Raw genomic sequence first — 19,245 nt, 5'->3', positions numbered from 1 at the left:
ACATGCAATGTGTTGCCAAGGTGATGGTAGAAGAAGGTACATTAGGGACATGTAAGAGACTCTTAGATAGGCACATGAATGAAAAAAAAGAGGGCTTTGTGAAATTAATCATGAAGTAGGTTAAAAGGTCAGTACAACATTGTAGGCAGAACAGCCTGTACTGTACTATGTTCTCTCAATCTGTTCTGATAGCCTTAATCACTATCGTCCCATAGCACTTACATCTACTGTGATGAAGGTTTGAGAGGCTGGTGATGAAACACATCAACTCCTGCCTGAGAAGTGACTTGGATTCTACTAGCAAAAGAGGTCCACAGCAGATACCATTTCATTGGCTCTTCACTCAACCCTGGAACATTTGGACAGCAAAATGCACATATCAGGATGCTACTCGATTACAGCTCAGCATTCAATACTATGAGCCCCTAAAACTAATCAATAAGCTTCAAGACCTTGGCCTCAATATCTCCATGTGCAATTTGATCCTCAGTTTCCTCAGTTGTAAACCCCAGTCATTTGGATTTGCAACATCTCCTTCACAATCTTAATCAGCAGGTTAGCACAAGGTTGCGTTCTTAGCCCCCTGCTCTACTCACTTTATACTTACAACTTTTGCTGAGCTCAAATGCCATATTTAAGTTTACTGACGACACCACTGGTATTGGCTGAATCAAAGGTGGCAACAAATCAGTTTATAGGCAGGAGACTGAAAATCTGGCTGAGTGGCGCCACAACAACCACCTCTCACTGAATGTCAGCAAGGCCAAGGAGCTGATTATTGACTTCAGGAGAGGGAATCCAGAGGTCCATCAGCTAGTCCTCTAGTGGTGGAGAGGGTGAGCAACTTTAAATTCTTCGATGTTATCATTTCAGAGGACCTGTCCTGGGACCAACATGAAACTGCAATTACAAAGAAAACACAGCAGTGCCTCTACTTCCTTAGGAGTTTGTGATGATTCAGCATGACACCTCAAACTTTGACAAGTTTCTATAGATGAGAGTATATTCACTAGTTGCATCACAGTCTGGTACGGAAACACCAATGTCCTGGAATGCAAAATACTACGAAAAGTAGTGGATACAGCCCAGTCCATCATGGGTAAACCCCTACCACTGAGCACATCTACACAGAGCGCTGTCACAGAAATTCAGCATCCATATTCAAGGGTCCCCGCAGCCCTGACCATGCTCTCTTCTCGCTGTTGCCATTAGGAAGAAGGTACAGGAGCCTCAGGGCCCACACTACCAGGTTCAAGAACAGTTGTTACCCCTCAACCATAAGGCTCTTGAACCAGGGAAGATGATTTCACTCAACTTCACTTACCCCCGTCACTGAATTGTTCGCAAAAATTATGGACTCAATTTCAAGGACTCTTCATCGAGGCAAGGAGTATAAAAACGGGTAAGTTATACTGAACATTTATAGAACAGTGATCCAGCTTCATCTCAAATTAACGAAGTATATTAATTATCACGGTAGTCACCTTACGACACTTCTTTTTCTTACAGGCATTTACAGGGAATAAAGAAACACAAAAGAATTTATTAAAACTATACATAAACAAGGACTGAGAAATAACCAAATAAGCAAAATACATCAAATTGTGCAAATAAAACTGAAAATAATACTGAGAATATGAGTTGTACTCAGTTAACACTGAGTCTGTAGGTTGTGGAATCAGTTCAGAGTTGAGGTGAATGAAGTATCGAGAGTACCCTGTTCACGTCTGGTCACATCATTGGGGGGATGTTCCAGCACTGGAGAGTTATAAGAATGCTTCCTAGGATGACAGACATTAGTTACAAGGACAGGTTGAAGAGGCAGGGATCTTTTACTTTGAAGAATGAGGAGAAATTAGTTTTAAGTATATAAAATGACAAGGGTTTAGGCAGTGTGGATAATGCGAAAGCTTCACTGGTACAGGAGCCAAGGAAGAGAGGTGGCAGATATAAACTAAAAGGATTTAATGATGACACAAGGAACTTTTTTTTAATTTCAACACAATGTATGGTTAGTATCCGGAATGCACTTTCTGCAGATGTGGTGGTTTCTTTGCAGCTTCCCAGAAGGAATTGAATACATGGTGGAGAAACAGGTGATGGGGAAGGTCCAGAGTGTGGAAGCAGTGATTTGTTCTAGGAAAGAGCAGCATGGACATGATTCGCTAACTGGTTTTTCACTGTGCTGTAACCATATGAACTGCAATAAAGAAGTTTGGAGTGACTGCCCTTGACGGAACTTTGCAATGAAAATTGGCATTAATAAATTTATGCTGGCTCTTATTATATTGACTCAAACTTTTCTGATACGAGGGGGGGATAACGTGATTGGAGGAAAATATGGAGGGGCTGTCAGAGTTAAGTGTTTTAAAAAAAACACAAGAGAGTGGTGGATGCGTGGAGCACATGGATGATAGAGAGGAAAAAAAATCGAGGATGATGTAGGAGGGAAGAGTTAGATTAATCTTAGCTTAGGTTAAAAGGTCGGCATAAAGTTATGGGTCGAAAGGCCTGTAATGTGCTGTGTTCTATGTTCTTTTCAAAGTCCCTTTTAATATTTTCATTAATACTTTTAGCAGCTTTTTTAAAAATTGTGCTCATACTGGTCAAGTATGTCTTTGTGATCATTTTTGAAAAATGATGTTGCATTCATCTTTTCCCAGTGTCCAAGATTTTCCACGTATCTCAAGCGGAATGGAACATTATTGTAATTCCTTTCTCCGATATCCAATCCACCTTCTTTAACCAGATACATCTTAAGTTCAGTCCTGACCTCCCCTGCTGCTTAGACAGAGTTAGCATACACCATCTGTTGACTTTATGGCTTTCTGGTTTCTTCTCACATCCTAAAGATGCGCAGGCTGGCGGTTAATAGGTAAATTACCCCTCATGTGTAGGTAAGTAGTAGAATTTGGGGAGAATAAAAAGGTGATTAAAGTCAGATCAGTGAACAAATAGGCCATTGATAGCAATGTGGACTCTGGGCTAAAGAGCCTGTTTCTATGCTGTTCTCTGTCCATGACATGCTACCTAGTTAGGTGACCCAACCCGTTTTTCTAGTATGGTCTTTTCCTCCGTTTTGAACCCCTCCCTTTCCTGCAAATGAATATGCTAGCATATTCTACCCTGGACCAGGCCATACAGTGGATCTTGAACAGCTAGGATGGCTCTGTGCATTATCACTTAGCTGTACAAACCAGAAGTGAGTCATTTGCAATCAACTCTAGAGAGAGAGGGATAATAGAAACTTGACATGTTGAATAAAGAGAGCTCAATGGGAAAAAGTAATTTTATCCTGTCTCTATTTTGCATACATCTCTCATGATTCCTCAGTTATCAAGTTCTAAAGGCCATAAAACCCCTGAGTTCATAGAACAGTGATATACTATGCTGCTACATGAGATATAGTATTAGGTATGACAATACACTAGCTACATGGTAACTTGGTACTTTGACTTACTCTGTGGTCGATTATAGCTCTTCTCCCCAGCTGAATTTAGATGAGCTGTTCTGCCAGAGGATGAGAAAAGAACTTGAAGGTCATGTTCCTCCATCTTCCAGTAACTCCATCCTCAGAAAGTAGTTTATAAGCTTGTCTCGTTGTGTGTGTGGGGGAGGAGGTGTGAAAAGTCTCCACAAGTCTTCTGGGCTTCCCAGGTTATGAAGCCAAACTTCTATGTAAATTCTCACATAAAATTTTTACTACTAGAAGGATAGTAATAATAGTAAACTGTTTTGTGGTGTTAACTAATAGCCGGATACTAAATGTTCAATTACTTTAATTTTAGGTAGATTATTCAATGAAAATGGTGGATATAGCCCAGTCCATCACAGCAAAAGCTCTCCCCACCATTGAGTGCATTTACATGGAGTACAGTTGCAGGAAAGCAGCATCCAACATCATCATCAGGCTATGCTCTCTTCTCACTACCACTATTGGGCAGTAGGTACAGAGGTCACACACCATCATGTTCTGGAACGGACATTATCCTGGAACCATCAAATTCCTGAATCAGTGTGGATAACTGTTCGTCACTACTCTGACTGATTCCACTGCCTATAAGCTCACTTTCAAGGACTCTTTTACAACTAATATTATCAGTACTTTTTTTTTGCATTTCCACAGATTGTCTCCTTTTGCACATTGGTTGTTTTTTAAAAATCAATTCTAAGGTATTTCTTTATTTTTCCTGTAAATGCCTACAAGACAATGAATTTCAAGGTAATATTGGGTAACAAATGTACTTTGATAGCAAATTTAATTGGAACTTTGAATTCTATCAAGTGTACATACATAGAAGAACACGACATGGGTAGCCACAGAAAACAGATGTTTCAATAGACAATAGGTGCAGGAGTAGGCCATTCGGCCCTTCTAGCCAGCACCACCATTCACTGTGATCATGTCTGATCATACACAATCAGTACCCCATTCCTGCCCTCTCCCCATATCCCTTGACCCCACTATCTATAAGAGCTCTATCTAACTCTCTCTTGAATGCATCCAGACTTGGCCTCCACTGCCTTCTGGGGCAGAGCATTCCACAAATCCACCACTCTCTGGGTGAAAAAGTTTTTCTGTATCTCTGTTCTAAATGGCCTACCCCTTATTCTTAAACTGTGGCCTCTAGTTCTGGACTCACCCATCAGTGGGAACATGCTTCCTGCCTCCAGTGTGTCCAATCCCTTAATAATCTTATATGTTTCAATCAGATCCCCTCTCATCCTTCTAAATTCCAGTGTATACAAGCCCAGTCGCTCCAATCTTTCAACATATGACAGTCCCGCCATTCCGGGAATTAACCTTGTGAACCTACGCTGCACTCCCTCAATAGCAAGAATGTCCTTCCTCAAATTTGGAGACCAAAACTGCACACAATACTCCAGGTGGGGTCTCACCAGGGCCCTGTACAGCTGCAGAAGGACCTCTTTACTCCTATACTCAATTCCTCTTGTTATAAAGGCCAGCATGCCATTAGCTTTCTTAACTGCCTGCTGGCTTTCATTGACTGATGTACAAGAACACCTAGATCTCGTTGTACTTCCCCTTTTCCTAACTTGACTCCATTTAGATAGTAATCTGCCTTCCTGTTCTTGCCACCAAAGTGGATAACCTCACATTTATCACATTAAACTGCATCTGCCATACATTTGCCCACTCACCCAACCTGTCCAAGTCACCCTGCATTCTCATAATATCCTCCTGACATTTCACACTGCCACCCAGCTTTGTCATCAGCAAATTTGCTAATGTTACTTTTAATCCCTTCATCTAAATCATTAATGTATATTGTAAATAGCTGCAGTCCCAGCACCGAACCTTGCGCTACCTCACTGGTCACAGCCTGCCATTCCGAAAGGTACCCGTTAATCGCTACTCTTTGTTTTCTGTCAGCCAGCCAATTTTCAATCCATGTCAGTACTCTGCTCCCAATACCATGTGCCCTAATTTTGCCCACTAATCTCCTATGTGGGACTTTATCAAAAGCTTTCTGGAAGTCCAGGTACACTACATCCACTGGCTCTCCCTTGTCCATTTTCATAGTTACATCCTCAAAAAACTCCAGATTAGTCAAGCATGATTTTCCCTTCATAAATCCATGCTGACTCAGACTGATCCTTCTACTGCTATCCAAATGTGTCATAATTCCCTCTTTTATAATTGACTCCAGCATCTTTCCCACCACTGACATCAGGCTAACCGGTCTATAATTCCGTTTTCTCTCTCCCTCCTTTCTTGAAAAGTGGGACATTAGCCACTCTCCAATCAGCAGGAACTGTTCTTGAATCTATAGAACATTGGAAAATGATTACCAATGCGTCTACGATTTCTAGAGCCACCTCTTTAAGTACCCTGGGATGCAGACCATCAGGTCCCGGGGACTTATCAGTCTTCAGACTCAACAGTCTATCCAACACCGTTTCTTGCCTAATATAAATTTCCTTCAGTTCATCCTTTACCCTAGTTCCTTTGGCCACTATTACATCTGGGAGATTGTTTGTCTTCCCTAGTGAAGACAAATCCAAAGTACCTGTTCAACCCGTCTGCCATTTCCTTGTTCCCCATAATAAATTCATCCGTTTTTGTCTTCAATGGCCCAATTTTGGTCTTAACTATTTTTTTTGCTATTCACATACCTAAAGAAGCTTTTACTACTATCCTCCTTTATATTCTTGGCTAGTTTACCTTCGTACCTCATTCTTTCTTGGCGTATTGCCTTTTTTGTTATCTTCTGTTGCTCTTTAAAAGCTTCACAGTCCTCCAGTTTCCCGCTCATCTTTGCTATGTTATACTTCTTCTCTTTTATTTTTTTACTGCCCTTTACTTTCCTGTCAGTCACGGCCGCCCCTTACTCCCCTTAGGATCTTTCTTCCTCTTTGGAATGAACCGATCCTGCACCTTCTGCATTATTCCCAGAAATACCTGCCATTGTTGTTCCACTGTCTTCCCTGCTAGGATATTGTTCCATTGAACTTTGGCCAGCTCCTCCCTCATAGCTCCATAGTTCCCTTTGTTCAACTGTAATACTGACATGGGAAAAAAAAATCAGCTGATGGATAGTTCTCAAGAACAGAACCCTTGCAAGGATTACTGTACACCTGGTGCGGAACACAGAAACATGCTGTTTGGCCACATCTTGAGTTCACATGCCACCTAAACCTCATAGCACACTTCTTCATCTAACCTTATCAAGCATCACCTGCTCATTTTCCTTTGGCATTTATCAAGCAATCTACACTATAGTTACTTATCTCAGTTACTCCAAGGATCCACATAATTGGAAGATCTACATTTAAAATTAAGATCTGAAAATAAACAAGTCAAAATCTAACAAGTCACAAAGGATGTAACACATTGTTTCCTACAGAAAACACGTATTGAGAGCAACAAAGGGAAACATGTTCTGGCCAAGATTCGAGGAAATGCTACAATTGGTTAATTTATTTCTAAATACAAGAGATTCCGCAGATGCTGGAAATCCAGAGCAACACACAAAATACTGGAGGAACTCAGCAAGTCAGGCAGCATCTATGGGGAGGAATAAACAGACCCTTCATCAGTCCTGGTTGTCGACTGGCTGTATGGTTGTCACGAGAAGATTTGTTGAAAAGAAAGTGTTGTCACACTTTATAGTAACAGCAACTGTTCTGTGAAATTTATTCAGATTGAGTTGATTACTATGAGCTGAGCATGACAAACGTAAAATATTCAACAGATCTTCATTATGTACCACTACCATTCAGAGCCATTTAAAGGAAGGAAGATTTAGCAGTCAAGAGCTGGATTCAAGGAATTTTTATCAGTTTATCAATGAACAAAATACAAGCAATGTTGTAATGCTTGTGTAAATACATAAACAAATGGAAAGGACAGGTGCAGTTCCAATGAAGTGGAGAACTAAAATACCAGCTCTGCTCTCCATAGATGCTACCTGCCTCTGAGAATTTTCAACATTTCCCATTACACAAATGAGGTCAATTGTACTGGTGTTGTATGTACTTGTTACAGAAATTAATGATATATAGACTAATCAAACACTGTCAGTCCGAGGAAGAAATGGCCAACATGCCATGGAACATTTCACCACATAATGATTTTTCAGTGTTACACACTCATTCTGATGTAAATGGAATTGTGAGATAGAATACAGTAATTCTTAGAAAGGATATCTGTAAGTTTTTAAATTAATTTTAATGAAAGCTCCAAGTAATATAAAACAACGGAAAATTTCAATTGAAAAGTCACCTTAGTGACATGTTTAGGTGGTATTATTTGTTCCATTTATAGTACATATTCAAACCCCACTTTATACATGTCTTTAAGAAGAGAAAGATCAATGATACCATCAAAGCTTAGCCTTCAGTGCCTAACCATGTGGACACAATGTACCAAACCATCAAAAACTGCTTTTCAGTTCAGCAGGAAAAGTAACTTTTTTTGCATGGTTATTAAGGGTTATTTTAAATCATAGAATGTCTCTGGAAATAATGTTGTTTTTTACTGCAGGTTGTGGATCATCTCCTCCTTAGCTATGAGGTGTGTGGTTTTGTTCACAAGTGCCATCAGAGAGTTCAGCTTGTGTGACCAGTCGTTGAGAATGTCATTGGGATCCTTGGGTCTCTGGAAATTAATAATTCCTGCAAGCCTGTCAACTTTTGCAAAGATGGTCTTGTTTACCACGAGATTGGAAAGGAACTCTTCAGATTCCTGTAAAAAATAAATTCAGGTTAAAATTTGAAAAGAAGAATACAAGTTCAAGAAAATATTTTCCTCACAGGAGGAAAAGTATTTTTGCGTATATACAGTAAGATGAAATGCTTACCATTCTTCATTTGGCTTACTCCACGAAAAAACCATCAGGTTTCATTTACAATGAAGTCCATTGTCACTCAGCTTACTTTATAGAATAGAACTGATATGTAACTGATCTAGTTTAAAGATGAGCGATTTCTCTACCCTCACACACACAATGCTCTCTGTTTATCTCCTTAAACCGTTTTCAGCAAAAGTTCAAGTTACTGTTGCATTGTTCAAAATACTGCCTCCAGTATCATTGCATTTGGAAAGGCAGTGTCTATTTCCGGACTACTGAACAATTATTATCAGCGATTATAGATAGAAAACTACACAACTACAAAACTAGCTTAAAATCCTAGCGACAATGCTTTGTGGATGACAGAAAACTTGATACTTACATCAATAGAAAGATCGAGAAGTTCTGCCATTCGTTTCATTGTGATGCGTGTGTAATATTTTGCCATTATTCGAATATTCTGAAATATCAACATTGAAATTGTTTCTACTTGGCAAATCTTTGGATGATGCTTATGTTTTATTAACTCTCATTCTTATTTCAGAAAACAGCTTAATGGAATGTTTATAACAATAATTTAACTCTTCTTATTTGCATTGTGGACTAGCACTCACAAATGCTTGAGCATAGTCTGTAAAATGGTTGAATTTGTAAAGGATGAGGAACAGGGGAAATAAGCGCTATAAAAATCAGAACTAAATCAAAATCTATCATTCTATAGAATTGTACCATATGAGCCATGAACATAACCTGCAAATTGAGCCCAGCAAAAACAAAGCAATAATTTAAAATAAATGGTATGGCAAAGAAAATTGATTAATACATTCTCTTCAGTGTCAACAATCAGAGGAAACAAAAAACAGATATGGCCACAACTTCTGAAATGATGTTGAGAGAATATAATGGAATTCAGAAATGGTACAAGCATTAGAACACGCACATGTTCCACTACTCGGTTCTTAAGATCTTTCCATCTTTTGTTTCCTTCTTCTGTGTTAGAAAATACATCTGTGCAAGCATTCTCAGATAATTCTTCCCTCAATTCCTTCCCATAATCCTCCTCCAGTGAGCTCCAGCGCATTAGTTCCATTGTGGTGAAGAGTTTCAGCAGGTCCCTACAAGACAGAGAAGTAATATTGCTCTTAGACAGCAGAATTTAAATTTATATAATCAAATCCCAGGTAAACTGCATTTCAACTCACTGTAAATTCCCTACACAGTCAATTTATGCAACATACATGAACCTCTAACCTCAAAATGCATTAATTGTAACTTGCAATATTAAAAATTAACGCATTGGATTTGAATTTCGTGCATATTAACATCTTCCATTTGCTAGCATATGAAATGTGTAAAATGGTTTGAAAGCTGGGATAATTTAGAAGCCATTTAAAACACAAATTAGAAAAGAATAAATAACCTATTTCTAAATTTTAGCATTTACAACAAAAAATTGTTTCTATTTGCGGTAAATAATCGCTCTACGTCAGCCCACAAAACATTACATGGGGCTTACATTTGCTTACATCTCTAAACAAACTTCTGAAAAACTGCCACATGAAATAAACATGGCTCCACTGAAACACATGCCAAAAAGTGTTCTGTATTGAGCAACATAGCCATTCTTACTTCATATATTAAAAAAAAATTTAGATACAGCATGAGCCCACGCTACCCAATTACATCCATCTGACCAATTAACCTACTAACCTTTAGAAAGTGAGAGGAAACTGGAGTACCCAGAGGAAACCTATGCAGTCATGGGGAGAACAAACTCTTCACAGACAGCAGTGGAATTTAACCAGCACTGCTGGCATTGTAACAGCGTTACACTAACTGCCACACTACCGCACTGCCCTGTCTTACACTGAAGTACTGGCTAAGAATTAATCTGAAACAAATACTTTTCAGCATTCCTTCCACAAGTTTCAAAGCACAATTTCTCCTATTCCATTGGGCTCCTCATCCCAAACCAAACCATCCTACATTCTAGATGGTATTTGCCAAAAGCACTAAGCTAGAGAGCCAGCTATTGTACAGCAAGAATCAGATGCGAGATCTTGTCAGCATACTGCCACAGTGAGATACCGATTCACCACCCAGTGATGACTTGTGTATGAATTTTTTATAATACATAGTATGACTCCAATATCGCAATTATCAAGATGAAAGACTGCAGTATAATTTTGGTTTGAAGTAAAGGGTCTTCATCCAGTTATGTTCAACATAAACTGTATCATTTTTCTATTTTCCAAGGAAGATAAAACATGCAAATATAAAAATAGACCATGCTTCTCTATATCAGCATAACATTTAAAATAATGCACTGAGGTTTCTTTTAATAATAACACCTCTCACCAACATTCTCTCTAATAACTAAGATTGTTCATTCCTTGCTGGCATATAATTCCTTGAGAAAATTATTTTGCTGTAAACTGCTGAACTGCTCATTATTCATATGCATGTCTTGGCACTGAACAGAAGTGGGCTGCTCAATTACATAACAAAGCTGCATTCAAATATGTACCTAAAGCAAAGGTTGATGGATTACAAATCAGAGGCTGAAATCAGAATCAGATTTATTATCACTGGCATGTGACATGAAATTTGTTAACTTAGCAGCAGCAGTTCAATGCAATACATAATTTAGCAGAGAAAAAAACAATAATAAATAAAATAAAGCATAATAATAAATAAACCAGTAAATCAATTATGTATATTGAATAGATTTTAAATAATGTGCAAAAACATAAATACTGTAAATTAAAGAATGTGAAGTAGAGTCCAAAGCTTCAATGTCCATTTAGGAATCGGATGGCAGAGGGGAAGAAGCTGTTCCTGAATTGCTGAGTGTGTGCCTTCAGGCTTCTGTACCTCCTACTTGATGGGAACAGTGAGAAAAGGGCATGCCCTGGCTGCTGGAGGTCCTTAATAATGGACGCTGCCTTTCTGAGACGCCGCTCCCTGAAGATGTCCAAGATAGAGCTGACTAGATTTACAACCTTCTGCAGCTTCATTCAGTCCTGTGAAGTAGCTCCTCCATACCAGACAGTGATGCCGCCTGTCAGAATGTTCTCCATGGTACAACTATAGAAGTTTTTGAGTGTATTTGTTGACATGCCAAATCTCTTCAAACTCCTAATGAAGCATAGCTGATTATCACTTCTTTAGGTGTTAATCTAATTGCTGGCACAACCACCAACCTGGTTGAAAGAACTAACTTACTTAAAGATAACTCACTGAATAAAGTCACTTACCTTTGATGTAGAAGATCATACTCAATACGAGCAACATAATGCAACAATACAGCAAAGAGGGAGTGCTGCACTGTTGGATAAGCTATTCTCATATATTTACTAAACCAAAGATTTCAAATGCATGTTTGGATGGATGTAGAAAATCTCATGAAAATTTCCTAAGAACAGAAATTCATAGAGTGATAGAACACAACAACACAGGAACAGGCCATTTGGCCTATCTACTTCATGCTGAACCATTAACCTGCCTAATCCCATCAAACTGCACCCAGACTGTAGCCCACATATCCCTCCCATCCATGCACTTATCCTAAATATTGAACTAGACCTGACATCCACCACTTGCGCTGGCAGCTCGTTCCACAGTCTCATGACCCTCTGAGTGAAGAAGTTCCCCCTCATGTTTCCCTTAAACATTTCACCTTTTACCCTTAACCCATAACCTCTAGTTGCCGGCTCAACCAACCTCTGTGGAAAAAGGCTGTTTTGATTTACGTTATCTATACTGTTCATAATTTTATATACCTATCAAATCTCCCCTCAATCTTCTATTTTCCTGGGAATAAAGTCCTAACCTATTCAACCTTTCCCAAAACTCAGGTCCTCAAGAACCAGCAACATATTTATAAATTTTGTCAGCACTCTTGCAATCTTATTTACATCTTTCCTGTATATAGGCGAACAAAACTAGGACACAATACTCCAAATCAGGCCTCACCAATGTCTTATACAACTTCAACATAACATCCCATCTCGATTTATGAAGATCAGTGTGCCAAAAGCTTCCCTTATGAACCTATCTACACTACCTGTGATGGCATACTTAAGGAATTATGGATCTGTATTCCCAGATCCCTTTGTTCTACCGCACTCCTCAGTGCCCTATTGCTCACTGTGTAAGACCTACCATGGTTGGTCCTCCCAAACTGTAACACCTCATACTTGCCTGCATCAAATTATATCTGTCACTTTTCAGCCAATTTTTCCAGTAGATTCAGATCCCGCTGCAAGTTCTGATAGTCCTCGTCATTGTGCACACCTCCAATTTTGGTGTCATCCGCATATTTGCTGATACAATTTACTACGTTATTATCCAAATCATTGATATGGATGGCAAACAACAATGGAGCCAACACAGATATCTGTGACACTCCACTAGTCAGAGGCCTTCAGTCAAGAGAAGCAACCATCTACTACCACTCTCTGGCTTCTCCTACGAAGCCAATCTTAATCCAATTTACTACCTCATTGTCAATGCCAAGCAACTGAACCTTCCTCACCAACCTCCCACATGGGACCTTCTTAAATGCCTTGCTAATGTCCATGCAGACAACATCCACTGCCTTGTCTTCATCAACTTGCTTAGAACTTCCTTGAAAAGTTCCCAGGTTTATTCTTAGAACAGAACAACATTAGCTATTCTCCAATCCCTCAGCACTTCAGTCGTGGCTAAGGATGTTTTATATTTCCCTGCTAGGAATCCTGCAATTTCTGCACTAGCCTCCCACAGAGTCTGGGGGAACACCTTGTTAGGCCCTGGGGATTTGTCCACCCTGATTTGCCTCAAGACAGGAAACAGCTCCTCCTCTAATCTGTAACTGTTCCATGACCTCACTGTTGTATTGCCTCATTTCTATAAATTCTGCCAGTTTCCTGAGTAAATACACATTAAAAAATTCTATTTAAGATCTCCCGTATCTCTTTCAGCTCCAAGCATAGATTACCACTCTAATCTTCCAGAATACCAATTTTGTCCCTTGCTATCCTTTTGTTCTGAATATATCTGTAGAAGCCCTTAGTATTCTCAAAAGATCAAAGTAAATTCATTAACAAAGTACATATATGTCACCATATACAACCATGAGATTCATTTTCTTGTAGGCATACTCATTAACACTCAGTAACCTAATTTGCTCCTACTTGCCTAAACCTGCTATGTACCTCCTTTTTCTTCTTAACCAGGGCCTCAATATCTCTTGAAAAGCAAGGTTCCCTAAACTTGTTATCCTTACCTTTTATTCCGACAGGAACATAAAAATTCTGTACTCTCAAAATTTCACTTTTGAAGGCCTCTACTTAACAAGTATACCTTTGCCAGAAAACAACCCGTCCCTATCCAGACTTGCCAGATCCTTTCTGATACCATCAATATTGGCTTTTCTCCAATTTAGAATCTCAACCAGAGGTGCAAATCTATCCTTTTCCATAGTTACCTTGAAACGCATGGCATTGTGTTCACCAGATGGACAGTGTTCCCCTACACAACCTTCTGTCTCCTGCCCTGTCTCATGCTCTAATAGGAGATCTAGTATCATACTCTCTCTAGCTGGGACTTCCATGTACTGATTAAAGAAGCTTTCTTTCCTGAACACATTTGATGAACTCTTTGCCATCCAGCCATTTAACAGTATGTGAGTCTCAGTCAATATGTGGAAAGTTAAAATCACCTATCACAATCTTGTGTTTCTTGCAACAGTCTGCAAAGTCTCTGCAAATTTGCTCCTCCAAATCCCATGGACTGTTGGGTAGTCTATAATATAATCCCATTATCGTGGTCATAACTTTCTTCTTCCTCACTTCTACTTCTATAAAGCCTAACTGGACGAGCTTTCCAGTCTGTGCTATCTGAGCAGTGCCGATACATTTTCCCTGACTAGTAATGCCACTTCTTCCCCTGTAAACCCTCCTGCTCTCTCATGGCTAAAAGAACAGAATGCTGTAACACAGATGACAGTCCTGCCCCTCCTGCAACTAAGACTCATTAATGGCTACAATGTCATAATTCATGCCCCAAGCTCAACCGCCTTTCCTCCTAGGATACAAGCACTGTCCAGTTCAGATGCAAATCATCCCTTCCATATAGGTCCCACCTTCCCTCAAAGAGAGCCCAATAATACAAAAATCTGAAGCCACCACTCCTGCACCATCTCTTTAGCCACATGTTAAACTGTATGATCTTTGTTTTTCTGGCCTCACTAGCATGTGGCACAGATAGCAATCCTGACATCACAACTCTGGAGGAGGTCCTGTCCTTTAACTTAGGCACCTAACACCCTGAGCTCATTTTACGGTTCCTCATCACCCCTCCTACTCACATCATACCGATGTGGACCACGACTTCTGTTGCAGACCCTCCTACTTAAGAACGCTGTGGACTCGATCCAAGATATCCCTGTGGCAACATACCAACTGGGAATCTCATTCTCCTCTGGGAATTCATCTCAGAATTTATTCAATGTAAGGTACCTCTTAAAAATGTCATAGAACAATACAGCACAGTACAGGTCATTTGGCCCACAATTAACACACCTCAAAATTGAGCTTACACTTCCCTCACATATAGCCCTCCAATTTTCTTTCATCCATGTGCCTATTTAAGAGTCTCTTAAATGTCCCTGATGTATCTGCCTCTACCACCACCCAAGGCAGTGTGTTCCACACACTCACCACTCTATGTTCAAGTACCAGCCTCTGACATCCCTCCTGCACCTTAGTTATGCCCCTTGCATTAGCTACTTTCAACAAGGGAAAAAGACTTTGGTTGACCACTCAATCTGTTTCTCATCATCTTGTACACTTCTATCAAGTCATCTCTCATCCTTCTCTCCAAAGAGAAAAGCTTCAGCTCGTTCAACTTCTCCTCATAAAATTTGCTTTCTAATCCAAGCATCGTTCTGGTAAATCTCCTCTGCACCTTCTCTAAAGCTTTCACATCCTTCCAATAATGGTGCAATCAGAACTGAACATAATAATCCAACTGTGGTCTAACCAGAGTTTTATAGAACTGCATCATTACCGCGTAGCTCTGAAACTCAATATTCGAACTAACGAAGGCCAACACACCGTATGTCTTCTTAACCACCCAATCAACTTGCGTTGCAACTCTGAGGGATCTATGGACATGAAATCCAAAATCCCTCTATTCCTCCACACTGCCTAGAATCGTGCCATTAAACCCTGTATTCTGCCTTCAAATTTGACCTTTCAAAGTCAATAGCTTCAGTTTTTCCAGGTTGAACTCCACCTGTCTGTTGAGCTCTGTATCCTATCAATGTCCCATTGTAACCTATAACAATCTGGTCATATATGTAGCTGCTGTGAGTGGGATCGAGTTGTTCTCAAATTGGCTGTATCCTCAGCACTGGCAGCGTTACAAAGTAATCTATTGTTTCTGAATATTTTGCTACATCTGAGGATGCAAAAAATTCAAGTTTCTTCCTTCACTGAGCTTGCTCAAGATTTTTGAACCTTTTCAGTTACATAAACAAGTGAACAAAAACAATGGTTTTCTACTTTACCCTACCTGTACTTTGGAATCTCTTCAAGCCTTTTGTCAAGGCTGATTCTGTGGACGAGATCAGACTGTTCATTGTCATAAGGAGCCAGGATAACGTACAGAACTACACTCTTCAGAGCCTTTAAAATTTAAAAAGGTCAATAAAATTAAGGAATTTAAAAGAAATCCCCTCAAGATGTACATCACTTAAATTATGATCAAGCCCAGGAGTGATGTTATTCTAGTATACCAAATAATTATAGCAATTGTGAAATGTTGAATGTTCAAATTAATTAAAAAGCACCCAAATTTATTACACAACAGCTGTCAAATAAGACTGTTTTGCAAAATGAAGTACATTGATTCAAAGAACATGAAGAATAAGCAGACATTCACTTCTATAGTAATACATTATTTTCTACTTCACATTCCCTCAGTTATATCTTTTAATAGCCTGGAAATTTATGCAACACCATGGCCAGATCCCCAATGAAAAGCACAATGTTATTTCAATGAGACAGAACATTAATTTACTCAAGAAGATGTTATACTTTTATTAAAGAAACAGAATAACTCTACCACAGTCAGCTCTCATAAATATTAGATTTTATGAAAGCCAATGCACTGATTTCCCCAATTGACTTATTTGCTTATTTATTCTAATTGACAGTAGCAGTTCGGGACAGTCTGAGCAAAGTTTACTTATTCAGCATTACAATTATAATGAATCCATCTAAATTTTATATGTCACAATATCTCTATGTCTTTTACTCTCCCTCCATACCCTAATTTTCTTTTGCATCCTGCTTGGATAGGCAGATGGATTGGGAAGGTTTATGGTCCAAATGCTGACAAATGGGACTAGTTTGGATGGGGTACCTTGGTCAGCATGGACGACTTGCCATGCTGTATGAGTCTAAGCATGGTTTAATTTCTCTCCTTTTGGGTGCCACACGGGGTGGTGTAGCGGTTAATGTGATGCTATTACAGCTCAGGCATTCCTGAGTTAAGACTTCAATTCCAGTGCTGTGTGTTAAGGAGTTTGCATGTTCTCTCTGTGAACAGTGTGGATTTCCTCCGAGTGCTCCAGTTTTCTCCCACAGTCCAAAGACATACCAGTTAGTAGGCTAATTGTCCTGTGATTACGCTAGTGGGTAATCACAGGGTGGGTTGCTCATTGAGTTGGAAGGGCCTGTTCTATGCTCTACATAAATAAACTGCAGTGCATTTTAGAAGAGACACAGCTGAGGAAACAATATTCACAATATTTTTTCAGATTTTTAAAAGTAGAGTGTCAATGCTTTACTTGCCAGCTGATAAGATGAATTTTTGCAGTTTTGCATTATAGCTGTCTCTAGATAGTTTGTGATCAACTAGATATTGAAAGGGTTAAATTGTTAATTTTTCGCTGCCCGCAAGGAAAGAGAATCATAAAAATGTAATGGCCCAGGAGGCCACTCAGCCCATCAAATCTGGATTGCCATTTCTCAGTTTGTCCCAACAATCCTGCAATTCTTGTTTTTTAAAGTTAAAAAAAAATTCATTTCCCTTCTGGAAACTATAATTGAACTTCATGCGCTGCAGGTAATAGTTGTCACGCCTGGCTCTTTTGTCATCTGTTCATCAATGGAAACAGCTTCTCACTATTAATCCTATTTTAGCTGCCCAGACAGTGTGCCCTATCAAATCTTCTCTCAATTTTCTCTGGCTTAATCTCGTTGGTGGAATTTATGATCTTTGAAACTGTACTTGTACCTTCTTGAAAGGCTTCAAATCTCTCCTGAGGTCTATTGACAAAATACTGCGGTTGCAGACTACCCACCTTTCAGAAATAATCAGTGTAATCTCCTCATTTTCATACTCTACACCCTTGTTTATGAAGCCCAAGGTCAACAAACGTATTTTTAAAACCACTTTATCAACCTGCACTTACATCTTCAGTGGTTAATTCAGATATACACTGAGTGGCCACTTTATTAGGTACATGAAGTACCTAATAAAGTGGACACTGAGTATATTTTGTATGTTCATGGTCTTCTGCTGCTGTAACCCATCCACTTCAAGGTTTGACATGTTGTGTGTTCAAATGTTTGTCTGTACACCACTTTGTAATTCATAGTATTTGAGTTGATCACCTTCCTGTCAGCTTGAACCAGCTTGGCCATTCTCCTCTGGCATCTCACGAACAAGGCACTTTTGTCCACAGAACTGACGCTCAATGGATGTTTTTTGTTATTCACAACATTCTCTGTAAACTCCAGAGACTGTGCATGATCCCAGGAGATCAAATCACAACAATCATTCTACTACTGTCAAAGTCACTTAGATCACATTTCTTCTCTATTCTAATGTTTGGTCTGAACAACAACCGAAACTCTTGACCACGTCTGCATGCTTTTATACAATGAGCTTCTACCACGTGATTGGCTGATTACATATTTGCATTAATAAAGTGTACAGGTGTACCTAATGAAGTGGCCACTGAGCGTACATCCAGGGTCAGAGAAATGAATCCATGAATATTGCCTTGCTATTCATTTTTATAAATTTCAAAAGTAGATAAATAATATCTTTGCACTATACTACTGCTGCAAAACAAACTTCAGTCATCTAAGTCAGTGACAATAAATCGATCTTATTCTTACATTCCTTGTAGATACTGTAAAATTTGTCATTTTGCAAAATTAACATTTTATCTTTATTCCATTTTTAAGCTCAGGAGTTGTGCTTCAATGACAACAAATGGCTATGTGATACCAATCTGTAAAACCTACAATACACTCAGGAAAGTTCTAACTCAGCAACTAAACATCAATAAATCCTGTGAGCTTTTACAGAATTATAACAGCATGTGGAGTTGGGATTACATTTAAAATATTTACTTCTTTAAATTGTGGACAGAAAGGGAAATAAAACATTTAAAATATTTTCCACCATGAAAAATTGAGAACAGCAAATTAAAATATTTAACAGTTACATAGTTACTCATTTTAACAGTCGACATTATGGGCCAAGACACTCATCAGAACTGCCCTGAAACATCAAATTGCATAAATGCCACCTGACCTCCTGAATTCCTCCAACATTTCTGTGTATTGTGCTGGATTTCCAGAATCTGCAGAATCTCAAGTTTAGTTACTTTTAAACTATATTTGAGGGATTATATACAGTTCGCTCATAATTCTACCTCGGGTCTCACTGTGTTGTTGGGTAATCATGGAGCTGTGTGACCTTTTGTATACAGTACCATACCCATAAAAGCCTTTAAATAGAAGGACCATTGGTATACTGGGCCAATACAGGACATTTTCACAATTTTGCTCTGTCAATATACTCAAACAGATATGTGATGACTGGATGCTGCTAATAACTTCCAACTATTACCACAAGTCCCTGC

The 19,245-nt window shown here is 39.1% G+C and overlaps 1 protein-coding gene across 1 annotated transcript in view; it reads right to left on the bottom strand.

Moving 5' to 3' along the window:
* Positions 1-7,674: 7,674 nt before the first annotated feature.
* Positions 7,675-19,245, bottom strand: part of psmd12 (proteasome 26S subunit, non-ATPase 12) — a 35,264-nt gene continuing 23,693 nt past the window's right edge. The window contains exons 8-11 of the mRNA XM_073026387.1: positions 15,876-15,988; positions 9,256-9,430; positions 8,698-8,775; positions 7,675-8,209 (exon numbers count right to left, since the gene is read on the bottom strand). Coding sequence (XP_072882488.1) covers positions 8,000-8,209; positions 8,698-8,775; positions 9,256-9,430; positions 15,876-15,988 — 576 coding nt within the window. The 3' untranslated portion in view covers positions 7,675-7,999. The remainder of the gene's footprint in view (positions 8,210-8,697; positions 8,776-9,255; positions 9,431-15,875; positions 15,989-19,245) is intronic.

This window comes from Hemitrygon akajei, chromosome 22 (genome assembly GCF_048418815.1).
Source record: "Hemitrygon akajei chromosome 22, sHemAka1.3, whole genome shotgun sequence".
Classification (NCBI taxonomy): Eukaryota; Metazoa; Chordata; class Chondrichthyes; order Myliobatiformes; family Dasyatidae; genus Hemitrygon; species Hemitrygon akajei.
Note: the sequence above shows the minus strand (reverse complement) of the source record. Positions and strands in the feature narration are given on the sequence as shown.